We start from the raw sequence: 19,544 nt of genomic DNA on the forward strand, positions 1-19,544 counted from the left end.
AGAGGGAAGAGGTAGTTTCGTTTGTAAGTTAAAAATCTAGATTTTTCTATTTATAGAGATGGGATTTCTTCGACGAGCCATGTCATTCGTCGACGAATCCTTCATTAATGTCGTTGACGAAATTCAGTCCTCGTCGATGAAATTCAATCGGCTCAAACCCCCCTCTCGGCATTTCTTCGTCGACGAGTCCCCTGTATTAGTTGACGAATTCTCTAAAGTCTTCGTCGACGAAGTCAACTGCTTCCTTCTGTTTCCGGCCATTTCCCTTCCTTATTATTTAATTACCATTTTTATTTAGGTCGTTACACCATTGGACTATAAACTACCAAAAGAAGTATGGAGCAGTAAAGAGGTAAAACTTTCACATTTGAGAATTTTTGGTTGTGTTGCATATGTACATATCAATGTTCATGTCAGGAATAAGCTTGATCCAAAATCCCAGAAATGCACCTTCTTCGGTTATGGTGAAGATGAATATGGATATCGCATTTGGGATGATGAAAAGAAAAAGGTGATCAGAAGCAGAGATGTGATTTTTGATGAAAAGGTAATGTACAAAGACAGACACACAATAGAACCTATAGAGTTTGAAATAACCTATGTAGATGTGGATGATGTCCTAGAAGGTGTAAGGACACGTCAGCAGAACACCAAGAATCCGCAGTAGAACACTAAGAATCCTCAGGCAGAGGAACCTGTGGAGCAGATTGTTACACCACTACCTCTTACTCCAGCTCTAGAGCTTAGGAAATCTTTTTGGAAACATGTACCAAATAAAAGGTATGTGAATCATTTTCTTCTTACAGATGGGGGAGAATATGAATGCTATGTTGAAGCATGTTAGGCAGGAGATTCGAGCAAGTGGGAGCTTGCAATGAAAGACGAGATGAAGTCTCTTACCTCCAACAAAATATGGGAACTAGCTAAGTTGCCCAAAGGTAAGAAGACTTTTCACAACAAATGAGTGTACAGGATCAAATAAGAGCACGATGGATCCAAGAGGTATAAAGTCCAGTTAGTAGTCAAAGGTTTCGAGCAGAAGGAAGGAATTGACTACACTGATATTTTTGCACCAGTTGTGAAGCTGACAACCATCAAATCTATCTTAAGTATTGTTGCCTTAGAGGACTTATATCTTAAGCAGTTGGACGTGAAGATGACATTTCTTCATGGTGACCTTGATGAGGAAATTTATACGCAACAACCAGAAGGTTACTTAGTTAAAAGTAAAGAGAATCTTGTGTGCAGATTGAAGAAGACCTTGTATGGTCTCAAACAAGCTCCTAGGCAATGGTACAAGAAATTTGATAGCTGTATATAGAGGAAAAATTTTCAGAAGTGCAATGCCGACCACTGTTACTACTTCAAGAGGTATCGTACTAGCTATATTATCATATTATTATACGTTGATGATATGTTAGTTGCAGGATCTGATATAGAAGAGATCAGAAAATTGAAGCTGTAATTATTAGAGGAGTTTGACATGAAAGACTTGGATCCTGCAAAGCAGATTCTTGGGATGCGGATCTCTAGAGATAAGCAACAAGGTACGTTGCAGTTATCTCAGTTAGAGTACATTAGCCATGTTTTACTGAGGTTTAACATGAGCAGTGCCAAAATAGTAAATACACAATTGGCAGGTCATTTCCGTCTCTTTAAGGATCAGTCTCCCCAGACATATGAAGAAAAAGATTTCATGGCTAAGGTACCATATGCCTCAGCCGTTGGAAGTCTTATGTATGCTATGGTTGGTACCAAACCAGATATTGGCCAAGTAGTGGGAGTTGTCAGTAGGTATATGTCAAATCCAGGGAAGACTCATTGGGAAGCAGTGAAGTAGATTTTGAGATATCTACGTGGCACTATTGATAAGTGCCTATGTTTCAGCAAAAGCGACTTGAAAATTCAAGGGTATGTAGATGTTGATTTTGTAGGTGAAATTGATCATCGCAGAAGCACCACCGGATATATATTCACTGTTGACACAACAACTGTTAATTGGATGTCACAGATATAGAAGATTGTTGTTCTATCCACTAGTAGTGACAGAAGTAAGTAAAGAGATGATTTGGCTTCAAGGTTTGTTAATATAGTTCGGAATAAAACAGGAAAGAAATGTTTTGTACAACGACAGTCAGAGTGCAATACATCTGGAAAAGAACTTTGCATTTCATTCCATAACCAAACACATTGAATTACATTATCATTTCGTCAAATCTCTATTAGAGGATGGAGTGTTGACACTGGAAAAAATCCAAGGTAGTAGAAATTCGGCAGATATGTTGACAAAGGTGGTAACTACAAAGAAGCTGAAGTTGTGTTCAATTTCAATTGGTCTTTATGCCTGAAGACATATTTGAGCACATCATTTATCACTAGTTGAGGAGGTGTCTTCGTCTCCAAGTGGGAAATTGTTGAGTAGTTGAAGCTAGAGACGTCGTGCCGCGTGTGAGCTGCCGCGTTGAGCTGTAATTCGCTGCTGTCCGCGACTATTAAATGAAGCTGAAATTGATTACAAATTAATCCACCATTTAATGTAATTCCTCCCACCCTTTATATATAGAGAAGTGTGTGCAAGTGAAAAGGTGTGTGTGTAGAAAAGAGCATGAGGAAGAGTGTAGAGAGAGCAGAGAGAGAGTTTGTATTTTCTCCTGATTTCATAGTGAATTGTGGTGTGTTTCGTGTACGTAAGTCAATTTAGACCGAATCACATAATTTATGGTGTCTCTTATTTTTCTGACGTGTGTTTATTACTCACAGATTCCTAACAGTGTCATATTTCTAAAATCCAAAATTAACCTCATGAAAAATATTTTTTATTTGTTAAAAAAATGAACATTTAAGGGTATGAATTTTAAAAATACATTTCAGTCCATGTTTAAACCTTCAAGTTAAAGGTATTTTTCTATATTTGTTGGCATCTTCATGCACGTGTATGATTACTGAAAAATAAATAATACTTTTAAATTTTAATATTTCTATTAGAATAATTTTACCTATTTAAAGTTTTCCAAAAAGAAACCTTCAAGTTTCTTTCCCATTTAACTTATTTCTTTAGTTTTCAAAATATCCTTATAATCTTAAGTTTGGTACCACATGAAGCTTTAGTATGAGTTCCATAAAATTATTAGCACGAGAGGAGCCATGGATAAGTTTGATATATATGGGTGAGCATTAACTTGACCAAAAGTTTAAGCCTATTCCTTTTAATATTTTGGTTCAGTTTATAAACGTCTTTATACTATTTAATTTTTTTTATAAATTTTAAAATGTAATAACTATGAAGTAGGAACCATGACTTGTTAACTAGTAAAAAATATGCACAACAAAATATGTATGACATACGAAGATAAACAAAATTTTAAAAAATACTTTCAATAGTTTTATTAACAAAAGTAATCTGAAAATGGACTCTCCTTATTTTAAATTTTTTTTTTTTTGGGGGCAGTTTCTGAAATGGATTTTACCCTATAAATATTCAAAATGGTGGTGTGCAGCGGCAGAGGACGAAGCAAAGCCCGGGAACAGGGGAAGGAAACAGCTTGTTCACTCTTCTTCAATGGGGGAAAAGACGTCTGAAGGTGGAATGCAGGGGAAGAAGATGGCAGAGAAAAGCTGGAAAGAGTCGAAGAAGATGTGGGAGATTGCAGTGCCTGCCATTCTCACTGCTGTCACTCAGTTCTCCATTAGCTTTGTCACTTCCGCCTTCGCCGGCCACTTGGGCACCGCAGAGCTCGCCGCCGTCTCCATTGTTCAAACTGTAATCGAAGCCTTTGTGTTTGGGATCACGGTAAGCAATTGATATTTATTTCTATGTAATCAGCTATTTAAAAAAGAAATGATTTCTTAGCGCACGCCCCCATTGGGTTTTCTCTAAAACATTGAATTTTTTCTTCTTGGGTGGATTTTTTGGGTAGTAGCTTGGGATGGGTAGCGCTCTTGAGACGCTGTGTGGCCAAGCCGTTGGTGCTGGACAGGTGAATATGCTGGGAATCTACCTGCAAAGGTCATTCGTCATTACTGGCGTCACAGCTTTGGTTTTAACCCCTGTTTATGTCTTCACATCGCCATTGCTGAAGCTTCTTCGTCAAAATAAAAAGATTTCAGAGCTCGCCGGAAAGTACTCCATGTGGGTTATCCCTCAGCTTTTTGCGTATGCCTTCAACTCTCCCATACAGAAATTTCTCCAAGCTCAGTCTAAAATCTGGGTCATGACCGTGATTTCTATGGTGGCCTTGGGACTACATGTTTTTCTGAATTGGGTTCTCGTGATCAAGCTCGGTCATGGTCTTGTTGGTGCTGCCATTGCAGGTAACATGTCATGGTGGTTCGTGGTCTTGGCTCAGATGGTCTATGTGGTTTCTGGGTTTTTCCCGGACGCATGGACTGGTTATTCTTTGTTGGCCTTCAAATCTTTGGCTGGATTTCTGAAGCTTTCCCTTGCTTCAGCCGTAATGTTATGGTTAGTCCAATCTTGCAGCTCTAATCTTGGAAGAAACCATTTTGAAGATTTTATCATAATTACTGCACTGTTATGCTTTTGCGGCAGCTTGGAGCTTTGGTATTACACTGTAGTGATCCTTATGGTGGGCAGGATAAGGAATCCAGAGATAGCAGTGGATGCCATTTCAATCTGGTTAGCTATCTTCTCCTTCCTCCTTTTAATAACTTTTAGAGGGCATGCATACTTGCTTTTCAAGTCCTGATTTTATTTTCTCTGATTTTGGGCATACGGCAGCATGAACTTGCAGCTTTGGACTTTGATGATTACTCTGGGTTTCAATGCTGCAGTAAGGTTTGATAATGTTGTTCTTCTCACAGTTCAAATGGTTGTTATTTATTTGAACACTCCGGCTCATGATTTTTTCTTTCATTCTGAACTTTCAAATTTTGAAAAATGCTAAAATTATTTAATCATTGCACAAAAAGTGAAAGTCTGCATTCTTAAGATTGTGTGATTTTCTTGCAGTGTTCGGGTTTCCAATGAACTTGGAGCTGGGCATCCAAATGCTGCAAAATTCTCAGCAGTGGTGGCTATTATAACATCAGCCGTATTTGGAATTGTGTTCACAGCTGCGCTTCTGGCAGCTAATAGCTACTTCCCCAAAATATTCACCGGAAAAGATGAGTTAATAAAGGAGACATCCAAGCTGGGGTATTTTCTAGCTGTGACTATTTTCCTGAACAGTGTCCAACCTGTTCTTCATGGTAATGGTTCTTCTGATTTTCTAAATCCATAACAAAAAATATATAGTGAATGGCAGTTGCTGAATTGCTGTTGCCTCATGACTCAGTGATAAAATATCTCTTGAAATTGCAGGAGTGGCAGTGGGTGCAGGCTGGCAGTCCTTAGTTGCATTAATAAACAGTGCCTGCTATTACATATTTGGGATTCCTGTTGGCGCCTTGCTTGGTTACAAGTTTGATCTTGGCGTTCGGGGTATCTGGTCGGGAATGTTGGCTGGTTGCCTGCTTCAGACAGTTATTTTGTTCATAATTATGTTCCGAACTAACTGGTCTAAAGAGGTAAGTAAATTTTGCAGAATGAGTTTGGCAGGAGGAACCAAAGGCTATCCCAGTTTGGTTATTTACAAAGTTTAAAAGGGATTTAAATGTTATGTAATCTACTTGGATTTGGATCGACTGAGTATTGAATATCATTCTGTCCTTTGAAGGCTAGGCCTCACTCTCCATTGGTTTTGTCAAGGAAATGAGCTTAGTCCAGAAGTTGGGTGCAGCAAATTTAAGAGAATCTGCTATCTAGTCATCAACAACCTTTATTCTATCTAATAGTGTCACATTTTATGATCCTGTGAAACCAATGTTTTAGAAGGCTCAATTGAGGCTCACCTCAAGATGAGGCGGGTCTAAATGTCTGAGGCTTAGTCTGAAATCCGAAATCCTCACAAGACCAACACATTGTACGCCGAGGCTTATGCATCTGTACAAAATGCATGATAAGAAGCACTAATATAATGTGATACCATTATGCTAAAAACAAGGATACATTAAGACAAGGACATGTGCATTAGTTAATTTTAAAAAATACCTATTTAGGCATATTTAGTATTGATTTTTTAGTTTTTTGATGTAAAATGTTGCAGTTAAAGTAAATTTACAATTAATTATAGGCATTATTACTGTACAGAACAAATAAAAGTGATGCTATGTAATACAAGACCCGTAATGACACAGACTCACTTGGCAAGGGTTCAATTGGTACAGCCGTGTGAGGCCCACATTGGGTACCCCGTGGGCCTGTGTCATCATGGGCCCATGATGTTGAACTCCTTTCCACAAATAAATTTCATCCAAATTCATTGCGTGCATACTTGACACTAAACATCTATAAAAGTGGCATCATATTTATGATATAATAAAGAAAAAAACAAGGAGCATGAAAACATTGAGACAAGACCAACTAGTAATATAGAAAATAAATACCAGGAAAACACGAAAGGCAAGCTGGGTCATTTGAGGAAGTGTTTGAGCTATGTCGAAAAAACATGTCGAGCTGTGTTGGAAAGTTGAATGAATTAATTTAAGTTTTGACTGGTGTTGGACAAGTGTTAGGCTGTGTTGGGTAAGTGTTAGTGTTCAACATGTTCCGGACACAGACATTGGAAGGCTTTTAGAGTGTCAGAACTTCCATTGCATGCTGAACATGCCTTCTGCACCTTTTTAGCTGAGGCTTACACACTTTCCGTGTGTGAATCTCAAGTTAGATTTGGCTAGGATTTAACCACATGCCTATAAGAAAGGAAATGTCCTAAAATGAGTTGTTCTCTAAAACTATTGGACCTCAACCTTTTCAAAATAATTGAAAGTTGCATCTTAGATCTTGAAAATAATTTGAACTTTGCTATATTATAACTATGTCTTGGTCTGATTTACTTAATGAATTTAAGTTAGTATCTTTTAAATGGCCAATAAGTATTTTACAAATTATATTTGATTTTTTTAACATATTATTTGTAATTTTCATAAAATTTTATTTATTTTAAGAATATATGTAATTTTTTTGCATATTTTATTTAAAAAAAAGGGCAGCCTTGTACACAAAGCTCCCGTGTATGCAGGCTCTGGGGAAGGGGCGAAATTTGAAAAATAAAATTCATGAAAGGCTTATCCTCCAATGCCTTTAAGGCCTATGTCTGGCCTCATAAGGGTTAAAATGCCTTGCCTTTGCCTTTGCCTTTTAAAACATGGTGTGAAACATTGTTGTTTCAACTTTTATGACCATCTATGAGCTTATGTCTGGCCTCATAAGGGTTAAAATGCCTTGCCTTGCAAAACATTGTGTGAAACATTGTTGTTTCAACTTTTACGACCATCTACGATGATGGCTCCATTTTTTGTCTTACTATTGTTTCATTTTAACCATTGAATGGGAATTGATGCCTCCAAGTCCTCTGGCGAACAAGATGAAATGCTTCCATTCCCGTGGCTCATCTTGACCTCTCATGACATTTCTAAAAATAGTTTGGAGACAGTATCATTGTCTAATCTAAAACCATTTCTGGTGGTAATTCAGCTAGGTTGCTCACATTGTATGCAGGCTATGCAGGCTGAGGAGCGTGTGCATACATGGGCTGGCTCACTGGAGGCCCGAACTGAAAAGGAAGAAAGGATTTTGAACATGACACCTTAAGGCAAGTTGAAGAATTGAATTATTCAACCTTTTCAGTTTTCTTCCTTGTGAGGAAAAAAAAATCTTGGCGCAAAATTATATGTCACTTCAAATTAACTATGGGCAAAAAATTACTGAAGAATCCCCAAAAATTATTAAAAATCCCCCAATGGAAGTACAATATTGCTGGCATTTGCTTATCTGGCCCTAAATTACTGTTTTTGCAGTCTCTGTGGCTGGTTTCTTTTATGCTAAAACATTTTAAAGCTAGTTCTTTTTTTGAAAAGTTCCATATCATGTTATACGCCTTTGAGGTTATTCATACATGTGTGCAGTAAATTTTAAAGCTAGTTCATTTTCTCTTTTTTTGTCAGCTTCTTGCATACACTTCTATTTTATTGCTGGGAAATTTAGAATGCAATTTATTCTTTTGAAGGTTCTCTTTCTCTCTTCACTTCTTAAATGCTAAATGCTAATTGTTTATTCTCCCTTCCAGTTATCTTAAAACGAATTTTTATGTTACATTGTGTGGACTAAGGATTCACGTGCAATGCACACAATCTTTATTAGTTATTTTTTTTTTCAAAATATAAAAATGCATATAAATTTTTATATTATTATAAATGTTTTTTAACTGTATAATTTTATTATTAATTTTTTTTTTCACTTTCTAATGTTCTTTGTTTGTATGCAGGAGATTGGAGCTGAAAATTTTGAAAAGTTTGCGAAGAAAAATATATGCAGTACAACAACACAACAACAAAACCAAGCCTTAGTCCCACTAGGTGGGGTCGGCTAAAAAATATATGCAGTAAGGACTTTAATAATCTCATCCTTTACTGTGTCAGTTCTCAAATGAGTTTGTGGAGGTGGTACAAGTATTATGTTTAAATTACCATTAGCTACCAAAATAATAATAATTATTTTTTAAAGGTAATAATTTTATTATGATGATGATGATGATGATGATGATAGGTTGGATCAACTTGAACGATCTTATTTCAAATCATTGTATTGCCAAACCTATATTTAAAGGGATTCACTAGAAGGAAATTCTTGTGCTAGATGTCCAGATATCTTAAAGATAGTCAATTAGTCAATTAATCAATTTGCGGGTAGGCTACTAGACCCCTCATTTTTGGAAATAAAGAATGAATATGTAGATGTCCAATTAGATTGAAAAATAATGGTTTAAGCCTATTGAAATATGTATATATAAAAAAAAGGCCCTTATACATATAAGTTCTAGCCCAATGTTGCTCATTAAACAGCCAATGAAAATGAAAATTTAAAAATATTCTTTCTAAACACTGAAAACAGTGCAATTAAAGAAAATTGATAGAAACATCAGGGCATATAAATTTATTGGCCTGTGGGGTGCACATGAATAGTTGATGGCAGTCATGGAAGGAAGATCTCTATGGCAGTACCCCTGATGAAAATCAAAGCTAAAAATTCTCCTCTTATTATTCCTCCTAAATCCCTAAGCCACCAAACGTGAACAGGAAGATGCCTGACCATTATGGGAGATCATAAATGAAGCAAATACAAATGCATAGAAATTTAATTCTTCTAATAATAAATAGGACCACGTGGAAATTACCATAATCTTTTGCTTTCTTATTCAATTTTGATTTTCGTCTTTCTAGGTGCTTCAAAAGCATAGTTTCCAATTTCCCATCCACTATTCTTACTGTCTTAATGTGTTAGTGATAAATTTGCACTCTGGATCTTAAATGAAATGGTGTCTGCTTCTACCTTAAGGTGTCAACCCAGTATTAGTTTCTTATTTGTTCCTTTATGTTGGCCCGAATCAAACTCTAATCAAATATTAGGAAAAATTCTGTTTAATTTGGAACCTCAGAAAGTGAGGAGAATAGCGGCCAAATTTGGAACATCGTGGAGCCATTAAGTAGCATGCATTAAGCTGCCAACCTATCCCGCTTATTGTGTCATGATTATTTTAATATGAGGTCATTGTGCTGATAGCGTGGAATGAAAGTGAACAGCCTTTCATCATATTTATCATTGTGAATGCAAATCCTATTCTTAAATGGGGGCATTCTTGCATGTAATTTTCCTGGGTGGTGCTCATCGTGCCAAAGTCATTCAGCTTCAATCCAAGACAAGAAAACAACATCTTAAACCAATTTTGTAATAAATGGCAGTGCAAGTTTACTAAAAAATTCTAACCCAACGTCCAAAACTTGTTATAATCTTAAAAATACATATTTTTCAATAAAAAAATTGTCGTAGAGTCAACAATAGTTTAAAGCTTCAAAATACATCCAAAATCATAAAAAATTGTAAGTCTTGAGGCGATTATAACAAGGAAGTCCATGTATGGAAGAGAATTTGAGATGCTAATACACAGCACATGAGTGGAGCTCACAATGGGGTTTTTTCACAACAAATAGAAAAACCCATTTACTTGATGTTTCATAGTCATTGCTAAGAAGTGATAATCTGGGTATACGGAATCTAATATATAGCTATACAGTTGCACTTGCATGAACATTAGTATCAATTAATGAGTTAAGTTGAATGTTTCACAACATAAAAAGATTGGAGCAAGTCCATGTATGGAAGAGAATTTGAGATGCTAATACACAGCACATGAGTGGAGCTCACAATGGGGATTTTTCACAACAAATAGAAAAACCCATTTACTTGATGTTTCATAGTCATTGCTAAGAAGTGATAATCTGGGTATACGGAAATTTAATATATAGCTATACAGTTGCACTTGCATGAACATTAGTATCAATTAATGAGTTAAGTTGAATGTTTCACAACATAAAAAGATTGGAGAATGTAAAAAATTATTTTGCATATACTTCAACTGCATGAAATTTCATTGGATTGGAACTGCAAAGATTGTTTGTTCCGACAAAATTATTGCAAATTAAGCATACTTTGATCATTAAAAATCAATCAATAAATAATTTATAAATATTTAGAAAATTATAGAATTACAATGGTAAAATATGTTATACATTTGGAGGTGGCACTTTAGTTTAGAAGGGAAGCTATCAGATTATTTTACAAAAAAATTACAAAAAGGTAAGGTAAGTGTCCATAAAAAATAAAAATATGAACCATAACCATACCTTGAAGTGCTGGAGATCTCTTTGCTTGATTCCTCAAACAAAAACTTGAGAAGATTTGACAAGCGCTGAAAGCAAAGGCACTGAAGGACCAATATAAAGGATTTGGGTAATCTGGCCCTTTTCATCTCTTCACAGGAGACTGTTGTTGATAAGAAATAGCGTTTATAAGTCTCCAGAAACATTATCTATTTGTTGATAGTCTTGTTACTCTACAGTGCTTTGAATTGCTAAGAGGTTTCTCAGTAAGATTGGGCGCATAATAATAAGTCTCCAGCAACATAATCTATTTGTTCATTCTTCCTTTGAAAGCATAAGGTATTTTCACAAACAATTGTCTAAAAAGTTTATGACTTGTCTTGTCTGTAGTTAATGAGTAAAGTTTGCATCTATTTTGCATGAGCATAGATGCTCAACACAATATGAAGACATGTACATATCCTCCTCTTCATCATTGCTCTTCTACCAATTTAGAGTAGAAGTCTTACAATAATTGATAATCTAATTCTTGGTAAGAAGTAACTGTTTCTAGAATTCCATTACTTGTGTTCTATTTTGCTTGTGATGAACAGAATTATATGGCACACAATGATTCCATGTAAAATATAAGAAAGTTATACTGTGATCAAGACATAGAAAATGTCTTTTTCTATGAAACCATGGTTTGAATTTATCTATGAGATTGGTTCCAATATCCAACTTCTCTTCTTCCTGTGTACTGTTTCCTTGATTCCAAAAAATGGGAAATAAGCATCTTGGTAAGACAGAAAGATTTCATGTCTCGATTCTCCAAAGCATGCGCATTTTCTGCAAAAAAGAAATCTCCTCAATGGTCATGAGTTGAAGTCCATTGACCTATTTACACATTAATAATATAGCTTCATCTTTCAATGTTCGTGGAATTTTGTATAACATGTAGTGTGTATATGCAAACATATATTGACAAAAAAATTAATGAAAGAACTGACTGATGTCTTTGCATTGAGCAAATCCAAGAATCAAGGGGGTAAAAGAAGGGAAAGAGATTTTACCAAAAATCAATGCTCCATTTTGATACAAAGACAATGTAAGAAAACGATATTGACTAAAGGAGTGTTTTACAATTGGGAAACTTAAAAACGAAATTGAACAAAAGACTCAAATTTCTTCCATTTGCTTGTGTTTTCTTGCAAACTAAACATAAAGCTCTAGACCACTATGAAAAGTATTTGTTGCCCTCTGGAAATGCTCCCTTTCATACACTTCCAATGATCTATTTTAGCCAACCTATTGTTCATAAGCAAATATGAAGATAGCCATAAATTGACAGCTCTAGATCTGGTCATCAATAGAAGTGCAGTACATGGTTTTCCACAAGGAGATATTTCTAGAGTACTGTATAACTGTATTTTTCAATGATATTGTTAGAGTACCACTTCACCTAAAAGCTACTATTAGGTTGTGGGCCAACAATGTATGTCAAGCTTTAATACTCCCCCGCACGTGCAGCCCTGATAGCACGTGGAGAGATAAACACACGATAAATAACACCCGTGATAGGGAACACAATAATTTTTTAAATGCACACAATAAATGCAGGGAACAAGACTAGAACCCAAGACCTCCTGGTAATCAGCTCTGATACCATGTTAGAGTACCACTTTACCTAAAAGCTCAAGCTATTAGGTTGCGGGCTAACAATGTATATCAGGTTTTAACATATATTTTGATTAGTATTGAGTTACGAGCATTACCATGGAAGCCTCAGTCAGAAATCTAGAGAAGCTTAAATCTACATTCAACTTATAAGTGATCATCAAGATAGAAACATGGAAAAGTTTAAATCCATATTCAACTCATAAGTGATTTGTACAAGCCATTTTAAAATGAAATGTTAGATGTGACATCACTAATTTAAGAAGTTCTGCTGCAAAATCAATCAAGATAGAAAGTAAATACAATTTAGTTGCCAAGATCAACAATTGTACTAACAACCAGCAATAAAAAGCTACCCAATCTCCCCCTTTCTAAATCCACGATGTCTGAAAATTGAAAGCTGGGAAAATAATCACTACTAGTAAAAGTGTAGTCGGGCAAAGTATATGAATACACAGTTAAAAAACATCAATTAAAGTTTTGTTATACATTCGCGTTTTAGATAACAGTTCTATGTTCTATGTTAACAACAAAGTTTTATCATGAGAAAAAAAATAGGGGACATAGCAAGGTGAGCACTGTTACACTTGTAGAAATATTCTTCTTCCAATTATTAATTGCAAGAAGAATGCAGAACCCCATGCATAATCTTGATCTTTTAGAGTTTTCTCAAGAGAGGAAGATGAACAATAAGATCTCAGGACTCTGTTGATCTAAATGTGGAGGAACTACACTAACTCTTTCCTAAGCTACAGTGATTTTAGATTACTTTAAATTTTTTCAGAGCCCTTGCTGTTTCTATATATGTCAACCATCCTACATAAATATTTATACAAATATCTATTGGCTTTAAATCTATGCCCATAAATGGTTTGGTATGGATTGGCACAAATGTGGTAAACAGAACATGTGTGCATGTCTTTTCAAGTATCAAATAATTTTGCAGGTCCTATTATTCCTGAAGTATAACAATTGTTTGGTTTTAAGCCAATGTTTTAAAAGGCTCAATTGAGGTTGCCTCAAGATGAGGCATGCCCTAATGCCTCAAAATGCCTTGAGGCTTAGTCTAAAATACCAAATTCCAAAAAGGCCAACAGAATATACACTGAGGCTTAAGCATTTGTATGGAATGTGTGCCTTTTTAGTTGAGGCTTACACATTTTGTGTAATGACCTCAAAAACTTATCATATAATAAAACATAATTAATAAGATGGTCAACCCGAACCCATAGGTAACGGGGACATACCTGACATATACAGCGGAAATCTAAACAGCAGTACAAATAATCATATTCATCACACCATATATTACATAATACCAGAGTTGTCTACATTCCCTAAAAATACTGTATTTACTTACATTCTTCCAAAATATTTCATAAAACATCTAGGATCACATAACCAAAACAATTCTGATCCTAGTACATTGCTTACCCTCCTAACGGGGTAATATCACTGACTTAACGGCGGCCTCGACCCGCCGGTCTCTCTAGGTCTCCTAAGAAATTAATTGATGTTCAGGGTGAGACACATCTTAGTAAGGGAAAATAAACTAAACACAGCTGTGTGACAACATGAACATTTAAGACAATTATACATAAACAGTACATTTCATATTTGCTAATAAATCATATCGTACATAAAACATCTGTTATAACTGATAATACTGAAAACATATCAAGGATGAATAGTTAGCTGATGTCATGTATTACCCTCCATGATGGGTTGTGCAGCCCGAAGGTGGGACCCGATAATGGTTGGCAGACCACTGCCGAGTCAAAAATGTCTGTAAGTACGATGGACCCGCCACACCCTGGTCCGGACTGCTAGGTAGACGTCCACAGTCTACTGAAAGCCACATCGACTATCCATCTCCCACCCCCTCGTGGGGTGGTTAGCACTAATCTAAACATAGATATCTGATCTATATAGTTATGGTACCGAGCTCCTGAATTGAACTAAACTAACATTAAAGGTTCTGATAACATATAGTACATGATATTGTGGCATTTTTTATAATTTCATAAATACGGTCTCGTACTGAACATTTCATAAATACGGCCTCGTGCCGATCATTTTATAAATACGGTCTCATTCCGAAATCATACATAAATACGGCCTTGCGCCGAAATCATACATAAATGTATATCATTCTAAAAATATTCAATTCATCATGTATTTTCAACATTATAATGTACTGTATTCTTTCATCATTTCTCAAAACATATTTCATTCATATCATCGTCATATCATGATATTTTTTGCCACATAAAATAATATTCATGCCACACATTTGCTGTATAAAAACCATACATTGTATTCTAAAATCATAATTTCTGGCGTCTCATACATATATATACATTTCAACATAGTAGCAGTATTTTTCTCGAACGTACATTTCCTTCGTAATATACAGATATAATATATGCTTTCCTGAAAATAACTTTTCTCATAAATAACAATAATTTGCATGAAAGTAACTGCTTTAGTTTATTCCCTTACCTGACCATTGAGAAAGCCCTCAAAATATTCTAGTCTAACACTCGTAGGATTTCCTGATCAATACCTTGAAAATGAAAACTCGTAGTATTAAACTTCAGTATTTCCACGTGTATATCATTTTCTATAATTATCGTCTGACCAAATTTGGCTTAAAAAGCCTTACCTCAACTCAGGGATGATTTCCAACTTGCTTTCACCAACGATCCGCTCCGGCAGATTTGGAGAGAACTTCCCTAGGAGCGTCGTGGTAGCTTTGGATTGTCGATCTGGCGTAAATTTGGCCCAAAATCGACGAAAGAGAGAGAGAGAACCGAAGGGGAGAGAGAGAGGAGAAAAATTTCTTAATTGGGAAGTAAAAATCTGGATTTTTGATATTTATAGAGCTGGATTCGTTGACGAGCCACGTCATTCGTCGACGAGTCCTTTAATAATTTCGTCGACGAAATCCACTCTTCGTCGACGAAATTTAGTCTGCTCAAAAACCTCTCTCGGTATTTCCTCGTCAACAAATCCTGTCTTTGTCAACGAATCCTCTTATACCTTCGTCGACGAATCCCCTGTATTCGTCGACGAAGCCCTGATGATTTCCCCCGATTATTCCTTCCAAAGTGCAATATCGTCGACTTCCTCCTTCTGTTACTGTCTCCATTTCCCTTCCTCTTTATTATTTAAATCCCATTATTATTCGGGTTGTCACATTTTGGGTTGTGAATCTCAAGTTAGATTTGGCTATAAAATTTGAACGTGTTTGTGTGAACGGAATGTCCTAATATGAGTTAATCTCTAAAGTTCTTGATCCTCAACCTTTCCAAAATAATTAAGTTGCATTTTAGATTAGTGAAAACAATTTGAACTATGTAATGTTATAACCATCTCTTGACATGATTTACTTAATGAATTCAAGTTAGTATTTTTGAATGATTGACAATTAGTTTACGACGTATATATGATCTTGAAATTTTATTTTTTTAATTTTATTTGCTTTTTTTATTTTAAAAATTTATTTACACTTTTGTTCTCCTCTTATTAATTCACCTCTTTGGTGATAAAAAAAAATTATTTTACACATTGTTATCTAAAAAATAAATTCTCAAAAGGCTTACACTTAAACATCTTAAGGATTATACCTGGCCTCATAAGGGTTAAAAAAATGCCTTGCCTCACGCCTTGGCCTTTTAACACATTGTTTTAAACCATAGGGAATACTCTCCTTTGTATGGTTTGCTGGAATGATTGGATTTTAAATTCTACTTTTTCCTTCTTTTTTGGACTCCACTGTTGATGCGACTCCAATGCTGACTCCAATTTCTTCTCCTGATGTTCTACCACTCTGGTTTTTTTTTTTTTTGGGTCTTAGTTACTCATTGAACACCATTGACGTTGTAAGCAGTTGCCAGCAGAGGTCTAGTGGATGTGAGTGCTAAATATATCACTTTAATTTTATTTATTTTTAACACAATAGTATCTCTGGATGCACTCCGAACAATTTAGTCCTTTCCTACATTATAGTAGTTTCTATTGATGCTAGACGGTACGTTAGTGTTTGTATGGTAAAAAAAATGGTCCTCCTTATTTTGACACCAGTGCCTTCCTCTATTCACAGGCTTACTATTATTATTCATGGCTACTGCTTTCAATTTTGCATGGGCCTTGTGGTCTCTCAATATTAGCATTTCTTGTGCATACAGAAGACATCAAATCATCAATGAATATCCCAGTGTCTTGAATATCCACATCATTGATATACCTGCTCACATTTTCTTTAGATGCTTACATGCATCTCCAAATAAGTCAGCTCTTTGCCTTTGAAACTGGCCCATGCCTGTTACTACTGCCCACTTGTCATTTTATAAAGCTTGAGCCAAGCAGTTTCACTTACGAAAATTTCAGTATTATGGTGTAGTTTTTAATCAGGTTATTTATTTATTTATTTATTTTTTATTTTTTTATTTTATAACTAAATGGACAGGAAAAAATTGACTGGAATGAAAATTTGTGTTAAACAATCTTATATAAATTTTATTTCAATTTAATCTGATGGAAACAATATCTCACTGGAATAGCACTAGAGTCTCTCTTCTCTAGCTTATTTTTTACTTTCTTTTTTTTTTTTAGAAAAATAAAATTAATTTATTTCAAGCAGAGGTTGGTGGAGAGTGAGCTCATGTTACAGACAATCCTGTCCTTTGAAATGTGGAATCTATTGGTGAATCTTGCACAATAAGTTGAGTTTAATAGACCCAAGATGGTCTATTAATCCAATCACAGCATTGGTCATGAGTATGGATCTCAAATCCAATAATTTGTACAATTGAGGTGGACCTCCACCACCAAGATTATTGCATCCACCAGAAAGCCTTTACCAGCATTAGACTGGTAACCTCTACATGATGGCTATGTCACTAGTGTGCACTTATTCTCACTAGAATACAGATCACATAACAAACCATCTTCGGAGGAGGCACAGGGTACCCTTGAATAAACTTCTGCAAATGAGGAAAGTTTAGCTCCTATGAAGGTCTGAAATTTCATTGGTTTGAATCAGGTTTCAAACCAGCTGAGAACTTGACTGTCACCATCTGTTCCTTCTGTTTCTGCATCTCTCAAACATTGACAGAAACAGATTAAAACATTCAACTCCTCGTAGGCACATTTCATGTCTGCAGAATACTCTCTAACTGATTTATCTTCCAGGTGCAACTCGAAAAAGTCTATAGGGAGATCATACATCCTAATGAAATTACTAGTAAATAGTAAACGTAATTCCATCTCTTTACGAGCAATCAAATTTGAACACAAGTCAGTAAATGTATGGCTCCATAGAGTTCCATAATAAACCAACATTTTGGGCATTTTCTTGCCCATGCATCCCGTTTCTCTCTATTAGTAGGTGATCCATCAGATAAGTGACATTGCTTCCCTTGATGGTGAGATAGGTTTGACATCCTTAACCATTGCATATAATTACAGCCATTCAATTTATGGGTAGTATTTCGTGGAGATAGAAACTAGGAATGTATTTTGCATAGGTTCATGGAATCCTTGCCCGAACAAACTGGAGAAAATATTTCTGATATTAGACTAAACAGAATGCCAATACATGGATACTGCACTAAATAAGAGACTTAACACACTGATATTGCATCAACAATAGAAGAACATCACATAGGCACTGCTGGAACAAACACCAGAATTTGACCAGTGACCAGAACACAAACAAAGGAAAACAGTCAGCTCAGATCTGTACAAGAAAACACCACTTAGACAGCACCTTTAACCTGCACATTTCAACACTTTGGTAAAGCTTCGTACACAGCATGATTGAGCAACCTCTGTGGCCACTGTACTCCTGTTATATTATCCATGCTGATATAGTCTCCTATCAGTTTTTGGCTTCTAGTTGCTGCCAGAAGTTTTATTTTTTAACTTTTCCCCCCTGATTTATGTTATAGGTGTCACAGTTCCATGCTGATCTTTCCTTACTAGACCTTGATGAGAATGAGGTTATGGGTAAAACAATAAGTATAAATGGCTTGGAAATGTATGGTTCAACACATACCAGACAGATTGGAGTTTTCCAGCCCTGCAGATGCTAAAGGATGATGGTCCTTCCAAATTTTTGGGTATAACTTGACACCTCGAAAGCCTAGTGGAGATGAAGTTTTTAGTACCTTCTTACCAGTTGGAGGTGCTGATTCTGCTAATGGTAAGAGAATGTGTGTTTTAACACCATACCTTTTTCTCCGCACTGCCCTACTTTCCCAGGCAGTTATGGGTTGTCATGTTCATTGGTTTTTATCCTCTCTATGGAGAAGGTGGAGTTAGGGAATCTGTTCATGTTCGATCTATGTAGCATCCTTTGAGTGTTTTTTTTTTCCCCGTATATATTTTTGTTCATCCATTCTTATTTAATTTCGCATTGATGTATTATGAGTAAAATTTTGCATTCCATTCCAAAATTCTAGGAGAATACATTTTATGAAATTGTCTGTGGTCAACTCAATCCTTTGGCTTCCTTGCTTGGCATTACTTGGGGGCTTATCATGTGTTTCTGAGCTTTTAGAAAAGAGTGAAATTAATGAATAACTTTCTTAAGCTGTTTGAAAGTTGGAGTGGGTAAAATATTTGCTGTATTTTACTTGTGCTACTTCTAGCAATCTATATGATCCAGAAGGTAAATTTGTTAGTCTGTTGGCCTAACTCCAAGCTTCCAGTTGACATTGATAGTACAAGAATTGTTTTTGTGGACATAATATGTAGTGGTGGCCTTAAGGCATATGTGCCAAACTTGCGTTAGTTATTTATCACATGTATAGGAGTAATTTTTATTGTTTACATTTGAAGCTAAAAATATCTTATTGTTGTGAAATCATGCCCTATAGTTATGCGCGCGCGCACGCGCGCACACACACACACACACACACACACCAACTACAAAAAATAGAGAAAATAAAAAGAAGAAGAAGAAGAAGAACAAATTTATGTGGTTCGACAATGTGCCTACAACCTTAGAGCCCTTGTGCAAATTTCCACTATCATCAAGTGAAAACTGCGTCAGGGTTTCAACCCTTGGCTACGATATGTATATGTAGTCCCATATGAAAAACCCCAAAATACCTTTATATGATAATACAATTACATTATGCCTTGGCTCAAACATATTGTCCTGT

At 35.7% G+C, this 19,544-nt stretch overlaps 1 protein-coding gene across 3 annotated transcripts; it reads left to right on the forward strand.

Annotated features, from left to right (window-relative positions):
• Positions 1 to 3,507: 3,507 nt before the first annotated feature.
• Positions 3,508 to 18,965, forward strand: LOC131155249 (protein DETOXIFICATION 33-like). 3 transcript variants are annotated; one of them, XR_009136773.1, is made up of 9 exons: positions 3,508 to 3,790; positions 3,921 to 4,462; positions 4,550 to 4,636; positions 4,739 to 4,795; positions 4,970 to 5,208; positions 5,321 to 5,526; positions 7,559 to 7,652; positions 8,325 to 8,441; positions 18,327 to 18,965. XR_009136773.1 is itself a non-coding variant. In XM_058108250.1 (8 exons), the coding sequence occupies exons 1-7, from the start codon at positions 3,560 to 3,562 to the stop codon at positions 7,649 to 7,651; spliced, it is 1,455 nt and encodes a 484-aa protein (XP_057964233.1). In that variant the 5' UTR covers positions 3,508 to 3,559; the 3' UTR covers position 7,652; positions 8,325 to 8,567. The 3 variants fall into 3 exon arrangements, 2 of the variants coding, with proteins under 2 accessions (XP_057964233.1, XP_057964232.1); XM_058108250.1 differs by lacking the exon at positions 18,327 to 18,965 and having other exon boundaries at positions 8,325 to 8,567; XM_058108249.1 differs by lacking the exon at positions 18,327 to 18,965 and having other exon boundaries at positions 3,509 to 3,790; positions 3,921 to 4,636; positions 8,325 to 8,567.
• Positions 18,966 to 19,544: the final 579 nt, after the last annotated feature.

The sequence above is a fragment of the Malania oleifera genome, chromosome 5 (assembly GCF_029873635.1).
Source record: "Malania oleifera isolate guangnan ecotype guangnan chromosome 5, ASM2987363v1, whole genome shotgun sequence".
Classification (NCBI taxonomy): Eukaryota; Viridiplantae; Streptophyta; class Magnoliopsida; order Santalales; family Ximeniaceae; genus Malania; species Malania oleifera.